This window comes from Muntiacus reevesi, chromosome 10 (assembly GCF_963930625.1).
Source record: "Muntiacus reevesi chromosome 10, mMunRee1.1, whole genome shotgun sequence".
In the NCBI taxonomy this organism is placed as follows: domain Eukaryota; kingdom Metazoa; phylum Chordata; class Mammalia; order Artiodactyla; family Cervidae; genus Muntiacus; species Muntiacus reevesi.
Genome location: NC_089258.1, coordinates 17,856,541 through 17,875,645, shown reverse-complemented (window position 1 = coordinate 17,875,645; position 19,105 = coordinate 17,856,541). Strand labels below are relative to the sequence as shown.

Sequence of the window (19,105 nt, the reverse complement as noted above, 5' to 3'; positions counted from 1 at the left end):
TCTGCCCAAAGTAAATGGAATGAGGTGCTGTTACAGAAAAATTCCTACTTTAAGTCAGAACAAGAACTATGCAGCTGGTCTGTGCTTTTAAAAATCCACTTGAATATAGGTATACTTGCAAATAGAAATGGTTTCTGGAGGTTCCCCAACAAATTTTGAATAAACAGTTACCCCTGGGGAGTGGAATTGGGTGGAAGTAGGATTTTCAAGTTTTATTCATCATGCCTCCTTATTTTTTTGGATGTTTAATTTGAACATATAATCACTTGTGTAATTTAAAAAATGTAAACAACAAGAAAGCAAGGTTCCTCATCCCCAGGGATGAAGAATAAGGACTTTGCTTGTCCATTTAAGCTGGGGAGTCAGACAAGTCAGGAGGCCAGCCAGAAGCTAAGGGGCAGGAAACAGATGTGGAAGAACAGCAGGCCACGAGCACTCACAAATCCCCTTATTGCTCAGCTCTGAGCAGACTGTGTGTTGACTGCAAAGGGTGAATGAGGGTTTCCTCTTCACTTGAATGAAAGAAATCAAGAATATGGAAGAGGCAGATGTGACAACATATAGAATGATGTATCACCTGCAGGTCTGAGGCCCTGGAGCTATCCTAACTCAGCTCAGCTCAGCAACAGCGGTGTCAGGATGCTCAGAGACATCTCTGATCATCCCGGCCGAGGACTCAGGCCTGTCTGCATGAGGCAGCCTATTAGGAGGCCTGGCCTCCAGATCTCAGTTACTAGTTCTGAGTTTGTGAGCTGAGGAAGGGCTGAAATGCAAATACAAGTCTTTCTTAACTGGAAGGAGTTGGGAAACCAAACAACATACCATACTTAATCCGCCTTTCATTTTCAGTGCCATCAATGACAGAAGAAACATACTGGGAATTTGAACAGAGGGTCTCTCTCCAGCTCTAGTCGCCAGGATGGGTGGGGCACTCAGTTCCTCAGGCTTCTATCAGTCCCAGGGTGGGAGATGAGGGGTGGGCCTGCAACTGACTGCCAGATCTGGATTCTCAACAGAATATGTAGAAAGCTGGTTTAAGCCATGCATGTGAATTAAGGCGGCAGAAATACTTTTCTTGGAAATCTTCAATATTTGGAGTGGCTTCTGTAAACCAGTTGCAGGAAAAAAAAAATCACAGACCTGGATGTTATGTGAGTCCCAAGTCCTTCTGGAATGACTTCCTACTGAAACACATAAGAGAGAAGATAGGCAAACTTTTTGCCAACTTGTCTCAATTATTATCATTAATAACAACATATATTTTGTACTCAGTACACATGAAGTGCAATTTAAAGTATTTGCATGTATCATCTTACCTAATTCTCACAATGGTTCTATGGGCTGAGGCACAATAACTCTCATTTTACAGATGGAGAAACACACAGTCAGTTTAAGTCACTGTCCAGGTTCACATGATGACTGGTGGCGATGCTGGTCCTTTTAGGTGTCCAGACTCTGGGGCATCCTCTGCACTCTGCATGGAACCCTCGGCGGCCTCCTCAGATGTTGCAATTTGTGGAATAAATTTGAGAGGAAAAAGGGGCCTGAGGTGATGCATAGCATGGGGAGTGTCTCCAGGGAAATTCTTGGATGCCGTTAAGCAGGCGAGAGATGGCTTGGGGCTTGGAGGGACAGAATCACTCGGAGGGTAAGTAGCAACAATCAGGGGAATGGAACCCAATCTTTGAAGCTTTCTGACTTGTGTGTTTTCATCAAAATAGTATACTGATTGGTGTGAGTCATATTCCCTGTGGGAAAGGTGTGCACAGGTAGTTCTTTCTCAGTGACAGAGGTCTCTCTGGAGCCAGAGAATTTTCCAACTTGGCTTGGGAAGCACTGTGACAGCAGGAGGATTTAAGATAATTCAAACATAGTCCGTCAGCCCAACTCTATTTCATAAAGAACTTGTTCAGTGAGGAGTAGGGTCCTGTCCAAGGATTCATGGCTAATGAGCAGATAAGCTAGGACCAGACCATGTTCTGCTTTCAAATCAGCCTTGGGCTGCCTCCGGTTCTATTTTGGCATACTGTCCTCTGGTGCTGAGACCTGCCACCCCATCCACATCGTGGACTTCCAAATGTTCATCAGGGACAACACAGATAAGAACACATTTGCTGAAATGACTGCAAGAGTCAATTGATTAGTAATTATGTTCATTATCACAGATTTGTACTTGATTCAGTATTGCTGTTGTTCAGTCATTAGGTTGTGTCCGACTCTTTGTGACCCCATGGACTGCAGAACGCCAGGCTTCCCTGTCCTTCACTAACTCCTGAAGTTTGCAGTCAGCGATGCCATCCAACCATCTCATCCTCTGTCGCCCACTTCTCCTGCCCTCAACCTTTCCCAGCATCAGGGTCTTTTCCAATGAGCTGGCTTCACATCAGGTGGCGAAAGTATTGGAGCTTCAGCAACAGTCCTTCCTATGAATATTCGGGATTGATTTACTTTTGGACTGACTAGTTTGATCTCGATTCAATAGTTTCTAGTATAGCTGAGGGAACTAAGATGGCGGAGGAATAGGACAGGGAGACCACCTTCTCCCTCACAAATTCATCCAAAGAACATTTGAATGCTGAGCAAATAGTTTCTAGTATATTCAGAGTTGTGCAATCATCACCACAATCCTATCTTAGAACATCTGCAAAGGTCCCCTGTGCTGATAAGTCATCAGTCAATCTCAACCTCACCCCCAGTTGCAGACAACCACTAACCACTTTTTATATCAGCTTTCTCTGGACATTGACTATGCATAGAATTACATAAGTTCATGGTCATCATCTGTTTTTTTCACTTATCAAAAAAACTTTGAGACTTTTTAATGCTAACTTGTATTCCATTTTATGAATATACCACTTTCTGTTTATTCAATCATCAGCTGGCAGACATTTGGATTGATTTATGGCCATTATGAATAGCGCTTCCCAGGTGGTGCCAGTGGTAAAAAAAAAAAAAAAAACCTGCCTGCCAATGCAGAAGATGTTAACAGATGCAGGTTTGATCCCTGGGTTGGGAAGATCCCCTGGAGGAGGGAACGGCTACCCATCCAGTATTCTTGCCTGGAAAATGAATGAACACAGGAACTTGGCAGACTATAGTTCATAGGGTCACAAAGAGTTGGACATGACCAAAGTGACTGAGCGTGCACACATGCATGGCAAGTTTATGTTAATTTGAAGAAGCTGCCAAACTGTTTCCAAAAATGTTGTGCCATTTTACCTTTTACCAGCTATGTGTGGGGTTTCCGATTTTTCCATATCTTGCTGACATTTGGTATTATCTTTTTGATTATAGTCATTCTAGTGAGCGTGTAATGGTATCTCATAGTTGTAATTTGCATTCCTCTGATGACGAATCAGACCAAATGTTTTCATGAGTTCAGATATCTGAATGTCTCTCTTGGTGAAATGTCTAGTCTTTCACCATTCTAAAATTATACTTTTTCATTTCTTATTTTGGAGTTGTGCTCTTTACATTCATATGGATACATATCTTATATATGACTGGCAAATATTTTCTCACAGTCTGTGGCTTATCTTCAGCTGTCTTCTGAAGAGCAAATTAAACAAAAAAAATTAATGAAGCTTAATTTACCTATCTTTTTCTTTTATGGCTTATACTTTTGGTATTACATCTATGTTTGCCTAACCAAAGATTTGAAAGATTCCCTTCTGTGCTTTCTCTTAGAAGTTTTGTAGTTTTATCTTTATATTTAGGCCTATGGTCCATTTTTCCTAACCTGACTAAAAGTCCCACTTTTCCTGAGCTGGAGTCTCCTATAGACAACAAAAAGGAAGTAGTTGTGTGTGGCTTCTTCCTCCCCTGGGGGCAAGCGCTGAGTGGAAATCTGCTCCAAAAGCTTCCCATACTACTCACCTAGTCACTGCCTTTCTAAACAGAGGACCACTGATAGAGCACTTCATCACTGTCTCGAAAACAGCAATTTGCAACCTGCTTTAGATTTGAGATATTGTTTCTCACCGTTTCCCTTGTTTTACACAATTTTTTTGTTTCTAATAGATATTTTTTTGTGGTGTGTATTACTGGATTGTGGTCACTCTACAGCTTTAAATTAGACTTTGTTTTTTGTTCATGTTGATGTGTTTCAAGGATTGAAGTTAAACAATATGTGCTGCTCCATCATTTTTTTCCAGGAACTTCCAATAATTTTTTTAAAGTAGCAATAAAAATCTAGATATTGCAATCTTGACTTTGAAAGGTTACAATCTTAACCTGCTTATAAAAAGAACAGGTCTTGTATTTTTGTAGGCATAAGTGACCAAGGCTTAAATCAGTATGAACCAATGAAATTTCTGATACTATATATTGAAGAAAGGCATTAAGGAATTAAACACCCCCATAACACACATACACATTCACACACACAGACTACCACTCTAGGTCTGCAGAATTTAAAATTAAGAGACCATTCTGTTGAACATATTACACATGGAAATAGACTGATTATCAGGAATGTAGATTTATTTAATTAAAAAACAAAACAGAACAGATTCATCCCCAAGAGTACTGTTACCTTTTAAAGCAGCAGCAATCACAAGGCACATATGTACAAAATACCTCAAGCAAAATAGAAACTAAACATTAAAAAATATATGTTATCTAAAAAGATGTTGAGGACCATTTGTTAATATGAACATATACTATAAAAATGATATTTTCAATATAATTTTATTCCTTTCCCTTTAACAAGAGATGGAATAATAATGTAATATCTATGCACTATCTTGTGGCACATATCACAAACATTTATATCACCCAACTTGGTCTGCTAAAGAAAAAAACAGATAGCTAAAGCACGGATTAATGATTTTATTTTCAGTGCTTTCACATCTTTTTCAGATATCTGGATTCATTAAGCTGAAAAGAAATAAAGGTCTCATTTTCTTTAGCTTAGAAAAAGACCATGGTTATATGTCCCTAGGCAAACCCACTATACAAAAAAGAATACATTCAAGATATTCTAAAATACCAAGGACATGATTTCTATTTTGGGATGATCACAGTAACCCTCTTCAGAAAACAGATTAGAAGTCAACACAGAATAAATATAAAGGTCAATTATACTAAAATAAAATAGTATTTGATGTAAATTATTGCTCACTTAGGAAGTACAATGACTGCTCTCTGGTTAGGGATGCTAAGATTCAATGTTAGGAATGGCGCAACATCAGCATTTAGTGTATATAAAAACTCTTGGATTCAAATATATTATAATGAAAAGTTTGTAATAATCACACAAAAGTGTTCCTTTATATATTAGCCACCACTGAGCTTCACATGACAAAGACTGAAAAAGATGTGGTTGGATTAGCTCTTCAGTACATTTTGTATCACATATGCTGAAGTGCCTCTAAGCTTTACCGGTGTAGACAATTTTGTCTAATTATTTAGACAAATAGTACTAAATAACACAATTTAAGTATCAGTTAGATGCTATCATTAGTTTTTCCTTTAAAAAAAAATTAGATTTTGGGTTTTTGGATGTTTTCCCTTAAAGAGTCACCAGCATCCATCTCGTGGTCACACAACACGTTGACATCCACACCGTCTAGAGACACCTCATCAGGTAACAGCAAGGCACCCTCTGCTCGCTCGGCCAGGATTCTGAGGCCTGAGTGTTGCGTGCTGAGTGGACACCAGGCCCCAGACTAAAGCAGCACGGTCTGGGCCACCTCGCTGATCGTGGACGCAGCTTTCTCCAGCTCCTCTTCTGTTTGTTCCACTGTGACCACAACCCTAATGCTGAGAAACCATAAGGGACACAAAAGACAGTCAAATCAGAGTCTCCACAAAGGGTCAGCGGCCATCTGTTTTTGTGCATAAAGCTCTTCTACTGGAACATGGCCTACTGTCCACAGCCACTTTCTCCCTGCCCTGGCAGGGCTGAGCAGTTGTGGCAGGGACCTTGTGTCCTGAGAACCGCAAGTACTGACTGCCACTTACAGGAGTGACTGTTCCTCTTGGACTGCTAGTGATCTGGTCAAGGTAACCTTGCAGTGGGGCTCTGCTGGGGCCAATAGGAAACTCTATGCTTTTAAATCTACCACTGCAGGTTCAAAGCAGGAAGTCAACACTTCTCAAATTAATGAGTCTGCGGTTGTTCACAATTTTAATTCAGTAAGTCATTCAGAGTTCTACAATATTTTGATGCAAGGCAAAGGTTTTCAAGTTTTCAAGAAACTAGAGATAAGAAACATCAGTCTGACAGTTCAATGCTACCCCTGTGCCTTCTACTCTGCTCTGCAAATATCTGCATCAACCATTGGACACGTATGTGTTGAAGTGGGCTGGGCTTGGAGTCCTGAGGGCAAAAAATTAGGGTGGCCCCTGTCCTCATGAAACACAGGCTCACAACTCGGGATGATGTGATTGGAACAGAGAGAGCAGGATTTTCAGGGTGCTTTCCATTTGCTGCCAGAACATTTTTCCAGAACCCAGCCTGGGGCTCCACATCTGCATGGTGCTCTGACTCCATGTGCTCTTCTGGGTCTTTCCCAGCCTCCCCCAGGCTCCCTCTCCATGGTTCCTCTCAAACCTGTGCTCTGGCCTCCCCTGATGCACCTGTAGCTCTCCATAACCCTGCATTCCCTGCTGGAAGACCTCATGCGCACCCCAGCTTGTCTGATACACTCAATTTTCCTGGTTTGACTTAAGCATCACCTGCTCTGGAAGCCTGAGTCCCTCCCAGGCTAGAATTAACCATATCCTCCTCTGTGACCTGTGTCATGACCTCGAACACTCAATGTTCTGACCAACCTCCTTGGACTATACTGTAAAGACTTAAGGGCAGAATAAGGATGTTTTGTTCAATGAACACTGATTTTACTTATTTTTTTAAAATTAATTAATTAATTTAATTGGAAGTTCATTACTTCACAATATTGTAGTGATTTTGCCATACACTGACATGAATTAGCCATGGGTGTACATATGTTCCCCATCCTGAACCTCCCTCCCACCTCCCTATCCATTCAATGAAGACTGATTTTAAATCATGAGTCAAGGTACTTTCCATGGAGGGCTGCTCAAACCTCTCGATTTTCCCCACTGATGCTTTGTTTTTCCTTGGGAGTTTAATAAATGTTTGTCAGATTAAGTATCACACACAGTGCTTGGGCCAGAGGTGAGATGAAACCACCAACCAGACTGTGCCCTTCCCTACAGGACTGTCCTCTTGGCAGAAATGGCTGCCACAGTACGGTGGCAGGTTGTCACTGATGGGAACCTGGGCTGTCCCAGTTCCATCTTGGGATCACAGATGTTTCATTTACTAGGGTCCTGAGGGATTTTCAGTTAAAATAGGAAAACATCTAGTTTAAGAACAACAGGTGATATACTATTTTTTAATGATACATATTCTTCCTTATCTGATGATAATCTTTCAGAAAATTTCAAAACATATTTCAAAAGAGCTTAAAGTAGTAAACAAAATGACGCCTCAGGTCATATTTTAAAGTCTACTAACCTTGGAGGAGGGAGGTACTTTTCTTCTTTCTCCAAGTAGCGTGCCTGAGTTAACGCGATGCCTCTGTCCATGCACTGCATGAAAAAGGAATATACCTGTGACCTGAACTGCAGATGTGCATGGGTGCAAAGTTGCTTCAGTCATGTCTGACTCTGTGCGACCCTACAGATTGTAGCCTGCCAGGCTCCTCTGTCCACGGGATTCTCCAGACAAGAATCCTGAAGAGGGTTGCTGTGCCCTCCTCCAGGGGATCTTCTCTACCTAGGGATCCAAACCACGTCTCTTGCCTCCTGCAGTGACAAGTGGGTTCTTTACCACTAACGCCACCTGGAAAGCCCACACTGCAGACACTGGTCATTAAAACAGGAAGGTACACTGAAATGCCACCCTCAACAGAAGTTTTCATTCATTTTTCCAATTATAACTACCAGAAGACAAAATAACTACAAAGTCATCCTGAGCAACAGTGTCCTACAGAGCTTCCTGCAATGAAGGAGGTGTTTGCTCTGCACGTTCACGGGCAGTCAGGGCCCCACGTGCCTTTCGGCCACTGTGAGACACGCTAGTGCAACTGTGGCACTCAGCTCTGAGTCTGACTTAATTCAAACAGTCATAGGTAATGAGGGATTACCGTTTAGGGCAAGCAGAGTTAGGACACGGGGAAACAGGACCAGCAAAGTCCTACAGGCTAACCAAGAGCTGGATTTAATAACGCCAGCAGAATCACTTCAGAAAGAAATTGCTTACAGGGAAATGGCAACCCACTCCAGTATTCTTGCTTGGAGAATACCATGGACAGAAGAGCCTGGTGGGCCACAGTCCACGGGTTCAAAGAGACACACCTGAGCAACTAACACTTTCAAATGCTAGCAACACCTTTGATTCCCATGTGCTACACTTGGGCACGGTGCTACCAGGCACAGAAAAGTCTGGTAGCACACATTTTGTGGACAGTTTTCCAATACATTAGCTATCTGTCAACAATGTTAAAAAATTAACTAATGCTATCAAAATAAAGAAAGTATAAAAGTCAGACAAGGGTAATGATTTATAACCGTTTCTCTTTGTGGTGATGAATCACCCCAAAATTTGCAATCATACTGTTTCCTGCACAACCCTGTGAAGATACTAAAAACCACTCAACAGGATATTTTAAAGGGTGACTTTTACAGGTGAATTGCATTTAAACAACAACAACAACAAAACCCAGTCAGAGCAAGAGGTGCTCTAAAGGAGAGAACAGTCACGGCCAGCCTGGGGCAGTTATCAGCCTGAAGAGGAGCCACTCTGTAAGCTGTGAAGGCAGGTTTTCCTCTGTGAGGAAAAGACTGAAAACAACGGCAGGCAGTGACGTTTGCTAACTTTACACTCAGGAAGTGTACTTGGAAGAGTTAACTCCTTCTGCAAACATCTGGACCGGCTCTGCTTCCTGGCTAGTTAAGAAACATTATAAACCATAGCTCAGTTTGTACAAAACGGTGTTTTGTCAAACAACTCAACAAAAACTTGGCAGAACCTCCTCTCAGTTCTACAAAGCTTAAAAAAGGGCTACGGTGTCATAATTCCCTTTTCTCTTTCAAATACGGAAAAGAAAAGGCAAAGAGGAACAAAGGCTTTTAGGATGGAAGCTGTGATGATGCAAAAACACTGTAAGAACTGACTCTTCCTTCTTACAAATGCAGCTTTCACAGAGTATTTGTTCCCTCCTCCAGAGCGCCTGTTCTCTCCTCATTCGACTCTCAAGATGATTTCCCATAGACAGCCAGTGTCGGTCGGGCCCACAGATACTACTTAGGGATCTGTGAACTGTCCACAGGCTCACTTTTTCTGTTTGTTATGAGGATAAAGTATGTTAAGTACAGTATGGAGTCAACTGATTCACATGCCCTCTTCTGAGTCTCCCTCTGGAATAAAGTAGCAGTAAGACTAGCTGTTCCCACGAATGAGAAGAGGACAGAGGTGAGTCTGATCAGAACAGACACTCTGGCACCTAGACAAGGCCCACAGCCCATGACACAAAGTGTGTGTGGAGAAACATTACTATTACCCTGACGCCTGGCAGCATAGACTCAGGGCAGGAGGCTCAGGAAGCAACTGTCAGGACAAGCAGGACAAGGAAGCAGAGTGAGTCTGTTATCATTCGCAAATACGTATGTATTCACCTAGTGACTGGATACTCACTTGAGTTACTATTTCCTGAAGCAGTTTAACATCTCTTTCTCGACACCCAGTGGTCTCTTCCAGTTGCAGGTGCAATGCTGGAGAAATAGACTCCCCCACTACTTTTAGTCCAGGAATGCTGAAAGGGAAACACACACAGAAGCATAAATCCCCTTCCAAGCTCAGGTTGTGCTTATGCTTGTGTGAGTTGCTCAGTCAAGTTTGACTCTTTGTGATCGCATGAACAGGATATACTACCAGGCTCCTCTGTCCGCCAGGCTCCTCTGTCCATGGGGATTCTCCAGGCAAGAATACTGGAGTGGGCTGCCATGCCCTCCTCAAGCTCAGGTTCCCCACATGTCAATAATCTTATGAAGTCTGCATTAATGTATGCAACAGAAACTTGGAACTTTCATGGGAAACATCACGTGATGGGATTCTAGATCTGACAAAGCAAGGTAAAAATGCATGCTCCGGGCAGTGCTTCCCGGTCTAGGACACCCTGCAGCGCGGCTGGGAAGACGGTTCCCTGTCTGGAGGGTCCCCCTGGGTTCACATTTCACAGAGAACACGTACATCATCTCCAGCCTCCCACCAGGTGGTCTACATGCCTCGCCCAGCTTGGCTGGGACCTCCCCTGCCTCAGTGGGACCCTCAGAGGTCCCACTCGGGTCGTGAGCCTTGGTCTTGCAGCTTCCTCTCCTCATCGATTCTTCCCCATTCTACTGCTAGTGCCAGACACGCCTGGTCCCGGTCCACTGTCACTTCCCTGAGGGCCTCCCTCATCACCCACTTTAGGAAAGCACCTTCATTTTCTATTATTTTGTTTTTTTCATGGACAACTTATTATAATTGATAATGTTGCTTCCTTATTTTCTAAATCTTTAGTTCATAAATTACAGGAATGACTTCTGACATTGAAATTTTATATTTTGACCACCAGCAATGTTCAGGTTGTAAAGCTGCCTTCTTGTGTGATGTTTTACTTGAATTACAATTATTTTCTTCTTTCTTAGGATTAACAGCACAGAAACCTGCTCTTTCTCAAGGAGAAAAAGAGATTTCTTTAGGGGTGAAAGTCTGTATTTTCAAATGATTATTACAGATGTTATGAGAACTGCAGGCCATATTACTTAGTCAGGAATGGTATGATTTTTGACCTATCTCAAGGGACAGAAACTGTAATACACGCTATTTGAAACTGGGCTAAACATTTTAGATTGCTTTCATTTAATGTGCTTTACTTGGAAAGATCTGCTTTGCCCTTAGACTAAAATGAACACAAAAAGCACTTGGCAGCATATTCAATTCCTCAAATGTTTTTAGGACTCACAACGCTTTTCCTGAATGACTACTTGTGCCAAATAGCACGTAAGGTGGGGAGGCTAAGATCACCTGCCTTTCAAGCCACCGTTGAACATCATTAATTTATGTCTACTTTCTTTACATGTAATAATATATCATGCTAGGATCTCTCAATAAACCAGGCTGCAGATTTGAATGGAACCTTAGATTCTAGGACTTCTAGAATACTGGGAAACCTTATAGATCAGTTGTTTTACTAATTACTAAGCAATATACTTTCAAAACCCATTTCCTAGGTAAATTTTGAATGTGTTAAACCTTATACAAAGAAGTATCAATTATTTTAGGTCATATATTCTCAAACAGAACTGAAAATATTACTTTTCAAATAGCATCTCCTATGAATAAAATGGCCTGGATTTTCCTTGTTAGCAACAAGGCACCTAAAAGCCCAATCAAGGTTATTATTTGATCAAATGGGCTCATTTCACATGTTGGGTGGAGCAAGCTGGTGGGAGAGGAATGAAACAAAATGCCCTCTTTCTGGCTGCCTGGATACTGATGCATGAAAGTTTAACTAAAACCAATGGACAGAGTTATAACTCGAGTTTAGAAACTTAGAGGTTGTGTTTCAGAGCCTATTATACTTAAGAAATCTTTTTGGAGACCTTATTATCTACCATATTTTTTTACCAAATGGAAATCCTACACACTAATCTAAGTCCCAGGGACAGAACAATCAACAATTCAGACACGGTCTATCGTGTATTTACTGTGGGGAGAGCTCTGGGTATGAATAACTATCTGTCAGAATTTAAGGACTTCAAGATTCCAGCAAGGACTCAAACTAGCAGAGACCATTTACTTCCTTTCCCAAATGCAGCCTCAGAGACGACAGACGCAAACCTCTGATTAGAAGAGATTAAAAAAAATTACTTAGAACTGAATGTTGGAAATACTGCCTTTGAAAATGTTTATCTTTAAGATATTTACTGGAAAATAATAAAACCAATAAGTTAAATGTAAAAAAGCTAAAAAAAGAATAAAATAAAAATTCAATGAAACAAGGAAGGTAGAAAAATAAGGAAAAAAAAGATCAACCAAAGAAAACAAAATCAAACTTAAAAAAATGTGCTGGGCAAAAATCCTGGGAAAATATCATAAAAGGAAAAATAACAGAAATAGAAAATAAAAGGAGAAAATAATACACACACAGGAAAGATAATCATAGACTACATGCCCAACCCAAAGGCCCCAACTCCAGAGTCTGACAGAAGAGTCTTGCTCAACTCTGAAGAAATAAATCATCAAGCCTGGTCTTATACAGTAGCTCCATAATGCAAGACAGTAGAAAAACTGTCGATCATTTGAGGCTACCACAACACTGATTCCTAGGTTACGTAAGGCTGTTGGAACCAAGGATTGTAGGCCCATTTAAATCACAAATATGAATACAAAAATTCAAAATTTTAACAGTGAAGAAAAATATACTATAATCAAGTAGGGGTTTACTCAGGAATAAAGGATGTTTTAACATCAAAAAATACAGTCATCCCTGTTAGTAACAGGCACATGCTGGGTAACGTGCAGGAGCAGAGGTGGGTTTCAGTAGCTCCAAGTGTGCAGGAGACGTGAGGGTGCGGAGAAGACTAAACAGTGGGAAAAAGGCTGACCACAAAGAGAGCAGAGCCACGGGCTAGTTGCCAGAAGAGTGTGGAGTCCTGGGAAGGAAAAATTTAAGACAAGACGGGGCAGAGCTAATCAAATGACTCAGGAAATGGGAGAGACTGCAGAGAAAGGAGCGGAGACAATCAAAGGCACTCGGTTTTAAGAAAGAAGAGCTATGATGGATGGATGAACACTTCTCTGCCTAAGTGAGGGAAGACTGGCTTGGATACCGGCAGGTGTACAAGTTTGTGAGGGAAAATGAAGGAGTTCCCAAGTGAAAGCATGAGGCAAGGCTGTCAGCGAAAAGTAGGTGGAGTGAGAGAGAGGGTGAGGGATTTTAGAGAGAAGTGTGAAAGAGCTGGGAAAAATGGAGGACTGGACTTAAACATATCAACACTGCTAGACAGAATAAAGGGCATATAAGGCATGTGTTTATGAACTGGCAGTGACTCCAAGGTGCTGGGCTGAGCAGGTTTATTAATATTTCATAAACCAATGTAACTGGAAACAATAACAACAATATCTCTCTACCATAAATCATGCAAGAACTTTTGCTATGATCGTAAAGTCAGATCCAGACTTTAATTATTTCTGCCCCTATATTAGCTGGAACATCTGTGACCTGCTTATTTATTAACTGTCTTTTTCTTTTAGAAAAGTTTCTAGGTTCCATATCTGGGAATAGGGATAGGACTTCCATGACTGAGAAGGCAGGTTTCACCTTGGAAAGGCAAAAAGAAACATCACAGGCAAGGTGAGTTAATTTTCTATAAGAGCCGGAGGATGTCACCAGCCTCAATTTTTCCCTCCTCAATTCTCAAGGAATTTTGAAGAACTACTCTTGTATAGTTAATATAAACAAAAATAAACAGAATACACATAAGGTTCACTTCATTTTCACTAGTTCAAGTAATTTAAAATAAAACAGTAATTTTCTAAAAAGTAACATGGATAGTATGAACCCACCATCATCTAATTATGTCCTTCTATCCCTACAGATGTGCAGAGATTCTCCAACGTTTATCAGTTATTTTGGGTGGTCATATGTTCTGTTATTTGTTGCTTTTCATCTTTATCTTTTGTACTGCTGTAATTATTTTACTAATGAGCTTGTTATCATTTTTAGAAAAACAAAGCTATGATTCTTTAAAACAATGGCAAAATGGATGTTCTGGATTCACACAAAGAGAAATTTGAATGAACTGTGTTTTTGGTTTCTTGGTTGCAATTTAGTCAAACTGATCCAGCCTATTAAATGCACTCAAAACCAAAGAGGTGACATTCAAAAATTTTCATGAGTTGTTTGAATGTGGTGAAGATAAACTTTGAGTTGGTTGAAAAGATATAAAACTCACCCTTGTAAAGCTTTATGAATTCGTTTGCACTTTTCCTTCAACACTGCAAAAATACCTGAATGAAACAAATACATTTGGTAGTACATTTGGAAAATTTGCTATTACTAATCTAAAAATGTTTTTAAAGACCCAGTTCATCAATTTATTTTAATTAATTAACTTTACTTTTGGCCATGCCGTGTGGCATGCAGGATATTAATTCCCCAACCAGGGATCGAAATCATGCCCCTGCAGTGACAGCACAGAGTCTTAACCACTGGACACCAAGGAAGTCCCCAGTTCATCAATTTCAATCGCTGCAAATCCTTCTGCCTACTAATGACACAGACAGCCGGTAACTCCTCTGAAGGTCCCCAGCTTTCATCTCTGGCACATCTAGATGGCACCTTCTCACCCCACTTTCAGCAAAATCTGGGAGGTTTTCAACAACAAAACAATGCCTTTTTTTCTTACCAAGATTCTATAAATTATCTGGCTAAGAATAAAAGGGTACAAAACTGATTTCTGGACCCTAAAGAATTTGGGAAAACACAGACACTGTGTTAATTAATGTTTATGATCTCTTTGTTGATACTTTTGCTTTCTTTTAAGGAAATTTCACAAGCTGAAATATCTGAGGAGAGTGGTGGGCTAGCTGACAAGCAAGTATATGAATATGCACAGAGAAACGTTCACTTTTCTGATTCTCTGAATTAAAAAAATCAAGGCTGAAACTTAAGAAATTTAGAAAATTTTAAGTTTACAAAACCCAGGCCTGCTCTTGCATTTGTGTTTTATCCCTTAGTGAGGTGTTATCACAACCTCGAATCACATTTTAAATTGAGTCACCTGCCCATTAAGCAAGCTTTAATGGTTGGTAAACCAGTTTGACTTTGGTACCAACTCATGGTTCAAAGGCTGAAGGGGAAAACCAGACAATAGCTATAAAATTATATGTACCAAAAATTAGCATACTTCAGCAAATTTCTCAAATAAATAAACTTAACAGTGACTGGCTCAGAGGTAACCCTCCTGTTTCTGGCATCTTTGCCCACCAAAGGAGCCAGCTCTGCTGTGGCTCTGGGTTTATCTCCAGAAACAAGAAACTTTCTATATCAAAACCCTGGGGCAGGGACAACTTCTTCACCACCATTCTTCCCACAGGTTGCCAGATAATCTAATTCTGAGCCAGAGCTTTGTCTAGGAAATAATTCCTTCCAACCAATTTCTCAAAAAAGCAAACCAGGAGCATGGCTAACATAACCTGTGGTATCTTTGATTTCCTGGGATTAAAGGTTATACCTGGATTCTCTTCCATGATGTTGAGAGCCTCAATCGCAGCAGCAGCTAACAGGGGAGGTAAGGAAGCTGAAAAGCAGTATCCCTGACCAGAAAGTCGCTGAAAAGAAACAAACAAGTTACAAAGCATACATTTGGTGGGGGGTAGGGGAGACAGAGAGGCTAAAAAAATCTAAAGGCACTAAATCTCCGTAACACCTACCAAAGAGTGTGTACAACTGCTAAGGTGGTAAAACCCAGGCATGTACAGACATTATCATGTAACAAAAACAAAACCTTTTTTTAAAAAGGGAAACAATTTCTAAATGTAAATATTTTGAGTGATTCTTTAAGAAAACTATTTCTAAATAAAAACTGTATGATAAACTAAGAATGAAATTTTGTAAAAACAGTTACATGTTTGGGTGATTCAAATGGAGCAGTAAGTTTCAGTTTTTGCTCTTTGTTTTTAAAAAGAACCCACCTGATGGTCAATCACGAAAGACCTGCCACAGCAGAAACCCCCAATAGAAGCAAGTGAATTCTCCATGTTGGCACTGATAAGATCAATATCATCAATCTGCCAGAAAAGAGGGACAGTGGGAGTTACTTCTCAATTTAAAGAAAAGGAAAAGAAAAAAAAAGGCCAACGTCAAGCTTAGAGACAAAATTTCAGCAGTGATGATGTCAACATCTGGATTCAAACTACCTCTGTGAAAATAAAGGATAAGTCATACAAAATCAATTGTTAAAAGGACTGTTGCTTCACAACCCACCTCTGAAAGTGTCTCATTTTATATATACTTTTCTGCCATTTCGTCATGCACTGATAATTTATTCAGAGGATAAAAGATGAAATCTAAAGCCGTTTGACACTAAACGTATTCAGAGGCACAAGATAAGATCATTACTTGCTAAAACAGTGGTCTCAGCTGGCCTTCTCCATAGAAGGTACTTGAGAGAAACAAAAAGGAATCTTTTGAGCATTTTTGCAATGTGTAGTACATTGATCTTTTCCACCTTTCCTAAAACGAAATCCATTTATTCAAACATGAAAGCAATAGGTTCTTTGAACAAACGAACCAATTTGGGCATGGATAAACCTAATGTGCCCAGTGGACTCCTGAATACCCACCACCTGTTCAACTGCTCAGCACTCCTTGGGTCCTCATGTTCTGCTCCAGCCCCCAGCACCAAGTTCCATCCTGTGTACGACAGCCATTCAGTAACTACTCACTAGTGGCCCTAATAACAGGTCAGATCACATATGCTGCTATTCTAAGTGTTCTACAGATCCAACAAGGAAACCTGCGCCCTCTTATTCTTCTTTATCCTTTCCTTATGAAAAATTTCAAACATATATGAAAGTATACAGAATTACCACCAGATTCCATAATTATCAACTTATGGACAAACCTGTTCTATGAACAGCCCCCTACTGCCTCTTCATTTCTTTGGAGCAAATTTTGGACTTAACTTGTTTTCATCCATAAATATTTCAGTGAGCATTTCTAAAAGATATGCACCCTTTCAGAAACATTATCAAATTAAAAAATGAAAAATTTCTTAATGTCAAACATTGAGGGTTCAAGTATCTGTTTACAAACCTTGTTTTCCATAGTATTTGTATGAATCAGGATCCAAATAAAGCCCACACATGCTGTCCTTTTACTCATACTCTTATAAACAGTATCTCTGAGACTACTGCTAAAAGCAGTCAGAAAACCACAACAGTGAAGTTAGATGGCGCTTTTATCTTCTTTAAAACCTTCATGTCTTAAAAGCTGCTCTGGTCTAAATTTTACTTGAACTACATTTCCATTTTTCTTAAATTCTTTAGGGCATTTAGTTGCCAAATGTCAGTCTGTCTCTGAGGAACATGCTTCAGTCAACTTTCTGTGGTATTCATTCTGCTTTACATTTTTCTCTAGTTCTGTATGGGTAGAGGGATGCAAATATAATTGAAGGTGATTTTATGTTTCATACGTTCAACTTTTTAACACAAGTTGTGAACATTTTTATACACAAGATTTGGAGAAAAGCCTCTTTAACTTGACCACACAGTGGAGGGCAAGGACAGGCCATGGCAGTGGTGAATGAAGACAGGCTACAGCAGCGGTGAGCGAGGAGAGATTACACAGTGGTGGGCGAGGGCAGGCTATGCAGTGGTGAGTGGTGACAGGTTGTGCAGATGGGCCCACGCTGCTTCTCCTTCCTGAAGATCTAGGCGCTCACACCACCAAGGGTGGGGCTAACTGAAGCTCATTTTCCTTCAGCAAAAGAAAAACATGACGTACTCCAGTTGTCTGGGACCTTGTGGGGCTTTTCCGTGAATCCCATGTTGGTAGTGTTTCTGATATTGTACATATAAAAATCATCCCCATACATATATGTTACACAGAATATATAATTCTAAATGTTAGAAGGGATATCTTTTCACTGCTGTAATAAATATTTTCTAAGGACAACTTGGGGAATTCTTACTGATTTTAAGGAAAAAAAAGAAGGTAAATTTAACTGTTTCTAGAGAAGAGATACTGAAAGCTGGGATCAAATGCCACCTTGTAAACAGAACACAATTCTGGGATTAGCCACTCTGAGTTCACAGATTTCAAGGGAAGACGGGGCCTCTGGCGTGGCTGAGCCGCCGTCCACGGGCCCAGTGAAGTGCTGCACGTGCACGCTGACGAGGAGCACTGTCTTCTAGCCATGAAACCTGCCCAGCAGGATGGAACTGCATGGTTACTACGTGAGGGGATGTTCCAAAAAAGGAGAGCTTACATTGATTCCAAAATGTTCCGTGACTCCTCGGCCATGCTCTCCCAGGACTCCAAATGAAAGGCTTTCCTCCAGAAAGATTCTTGCTTTATATTTATATTTTAACTTAACCTATGTGGTAAATAAACACAACTTTAAAATACTGATGATTAGCAGTGCACAGAACATACGGGTAAGAAAAAAATTAAACCTAAAATAAAAAGGAAAGGGAAAAAACGTACAGTTGATCCTCAGTACTGGTGGATTCATATTTGTGAAACTGCCAACTCGCTAAAATTTGTGACCCCAAATTAATACTTAAGGCACACTTGCACAGTGGTGAAAACTGTGAGTCACCTGTAACACACTTCCCAGCTGAGCAAACAGGCTACTGCTTCAGCTCATATGGTGAAAAAGTGTCCTCTTCACGTACTGTTTACTACCACATTTTTCACATTTTGTGGTTTTCGTTGGTGATTTTATTATTTAAAATGGACCCCGAGCATAGTGCTGAAGTCTTGTCTAGTGTTCCTAAGTGCAAGAAGGCTATGATGTGCCTTATGAAAAAAAAAAAAAATGTGTCTTACATAAGCATCATTCAGGCCAGAGCTACAGTACTACTGGCCATGAGTTCAATGTGAATAGATCAACAATATATACTAAATAAGGTGTCTTTTAACACAAACACATATAAAACAAGGTTATGTACTGAGCCACGGATGAAAATATCGTGATCAGAGGTCTGCGGAAAACTCACTCTGTATTTGTCCTAGGAGCAAAAAGTTTAGTATTCGATAATCGGTATTGGCAGCAAAGTAAACACACCCACAGACAGTAAAGAATCTGCCTGTAACGCAGGAGACCCGGGTTTGATTCCTGGGTCGGGAAGATTCCCTGGAGAAGGCAATGGCAACCCACTCCAGTATTCTTGCCTAGAGTATTCCACAGACAGAGAAGTCCGGCTAGCTACAGTTCATGAGGTTGCAAATGACTGATAGGCTAACACACACACACTCTTCATAGATCAGAACTGCCATGAATAACGAAAATAACGAAATTTGGATGCTCTAAAATGATTCAATTTAACTCAAATAATACAGACAGCACAATGTCAATT

At 40.5% G+C, this 19,105-nt stretch overlaps 1 protein-coding gene across 1 annotated transcript in view; it reads right to left on the bottom strand.

The window, feature by feature from the left end:
- Nucleotides 1–4,464: 4,464 nt before the first annotated feature.
- SPTLC1 (serine palmitoyltransferase long chain base subunit 1) overlaps nt 4,465–19,105 on the bottom strand; it is a 60,650-nt gene continuing 46,009 nt past the window's right edge. Inside the window, exons 9-15 of the mRNA XM_065947029.1 lie at nt 18,013–18,120; nt 15,716–15,811; nt 15,256–15,352; nt 13,975–14,029; nt 9,668–9,785; nt 7,487–7,560; nt 4,465–5,763 (exon numbers count right to left, since the gene is read on the bottom strand). Coding sequence (XP_065803101.1) covers nt 5,670–5,763; nt 7,487–7,560; nt 9,668–9,785; nt 13,975–14,029; nt 15,256–15,352; nt 15,716–15,811; nt 18,013–18,120 — 642 coding nt within the window. The 3' untranslated portion in view covers nt 4,465–5,669. The remainder of the gene's footprint in view (nt 5,764–7,486; nt 7,561–9,667; nt 9,786–13,974; nt 14,030–15,255; nt 15,353–15,715; nt 15,812–18,012; nt 18,121–19,105) is intronic.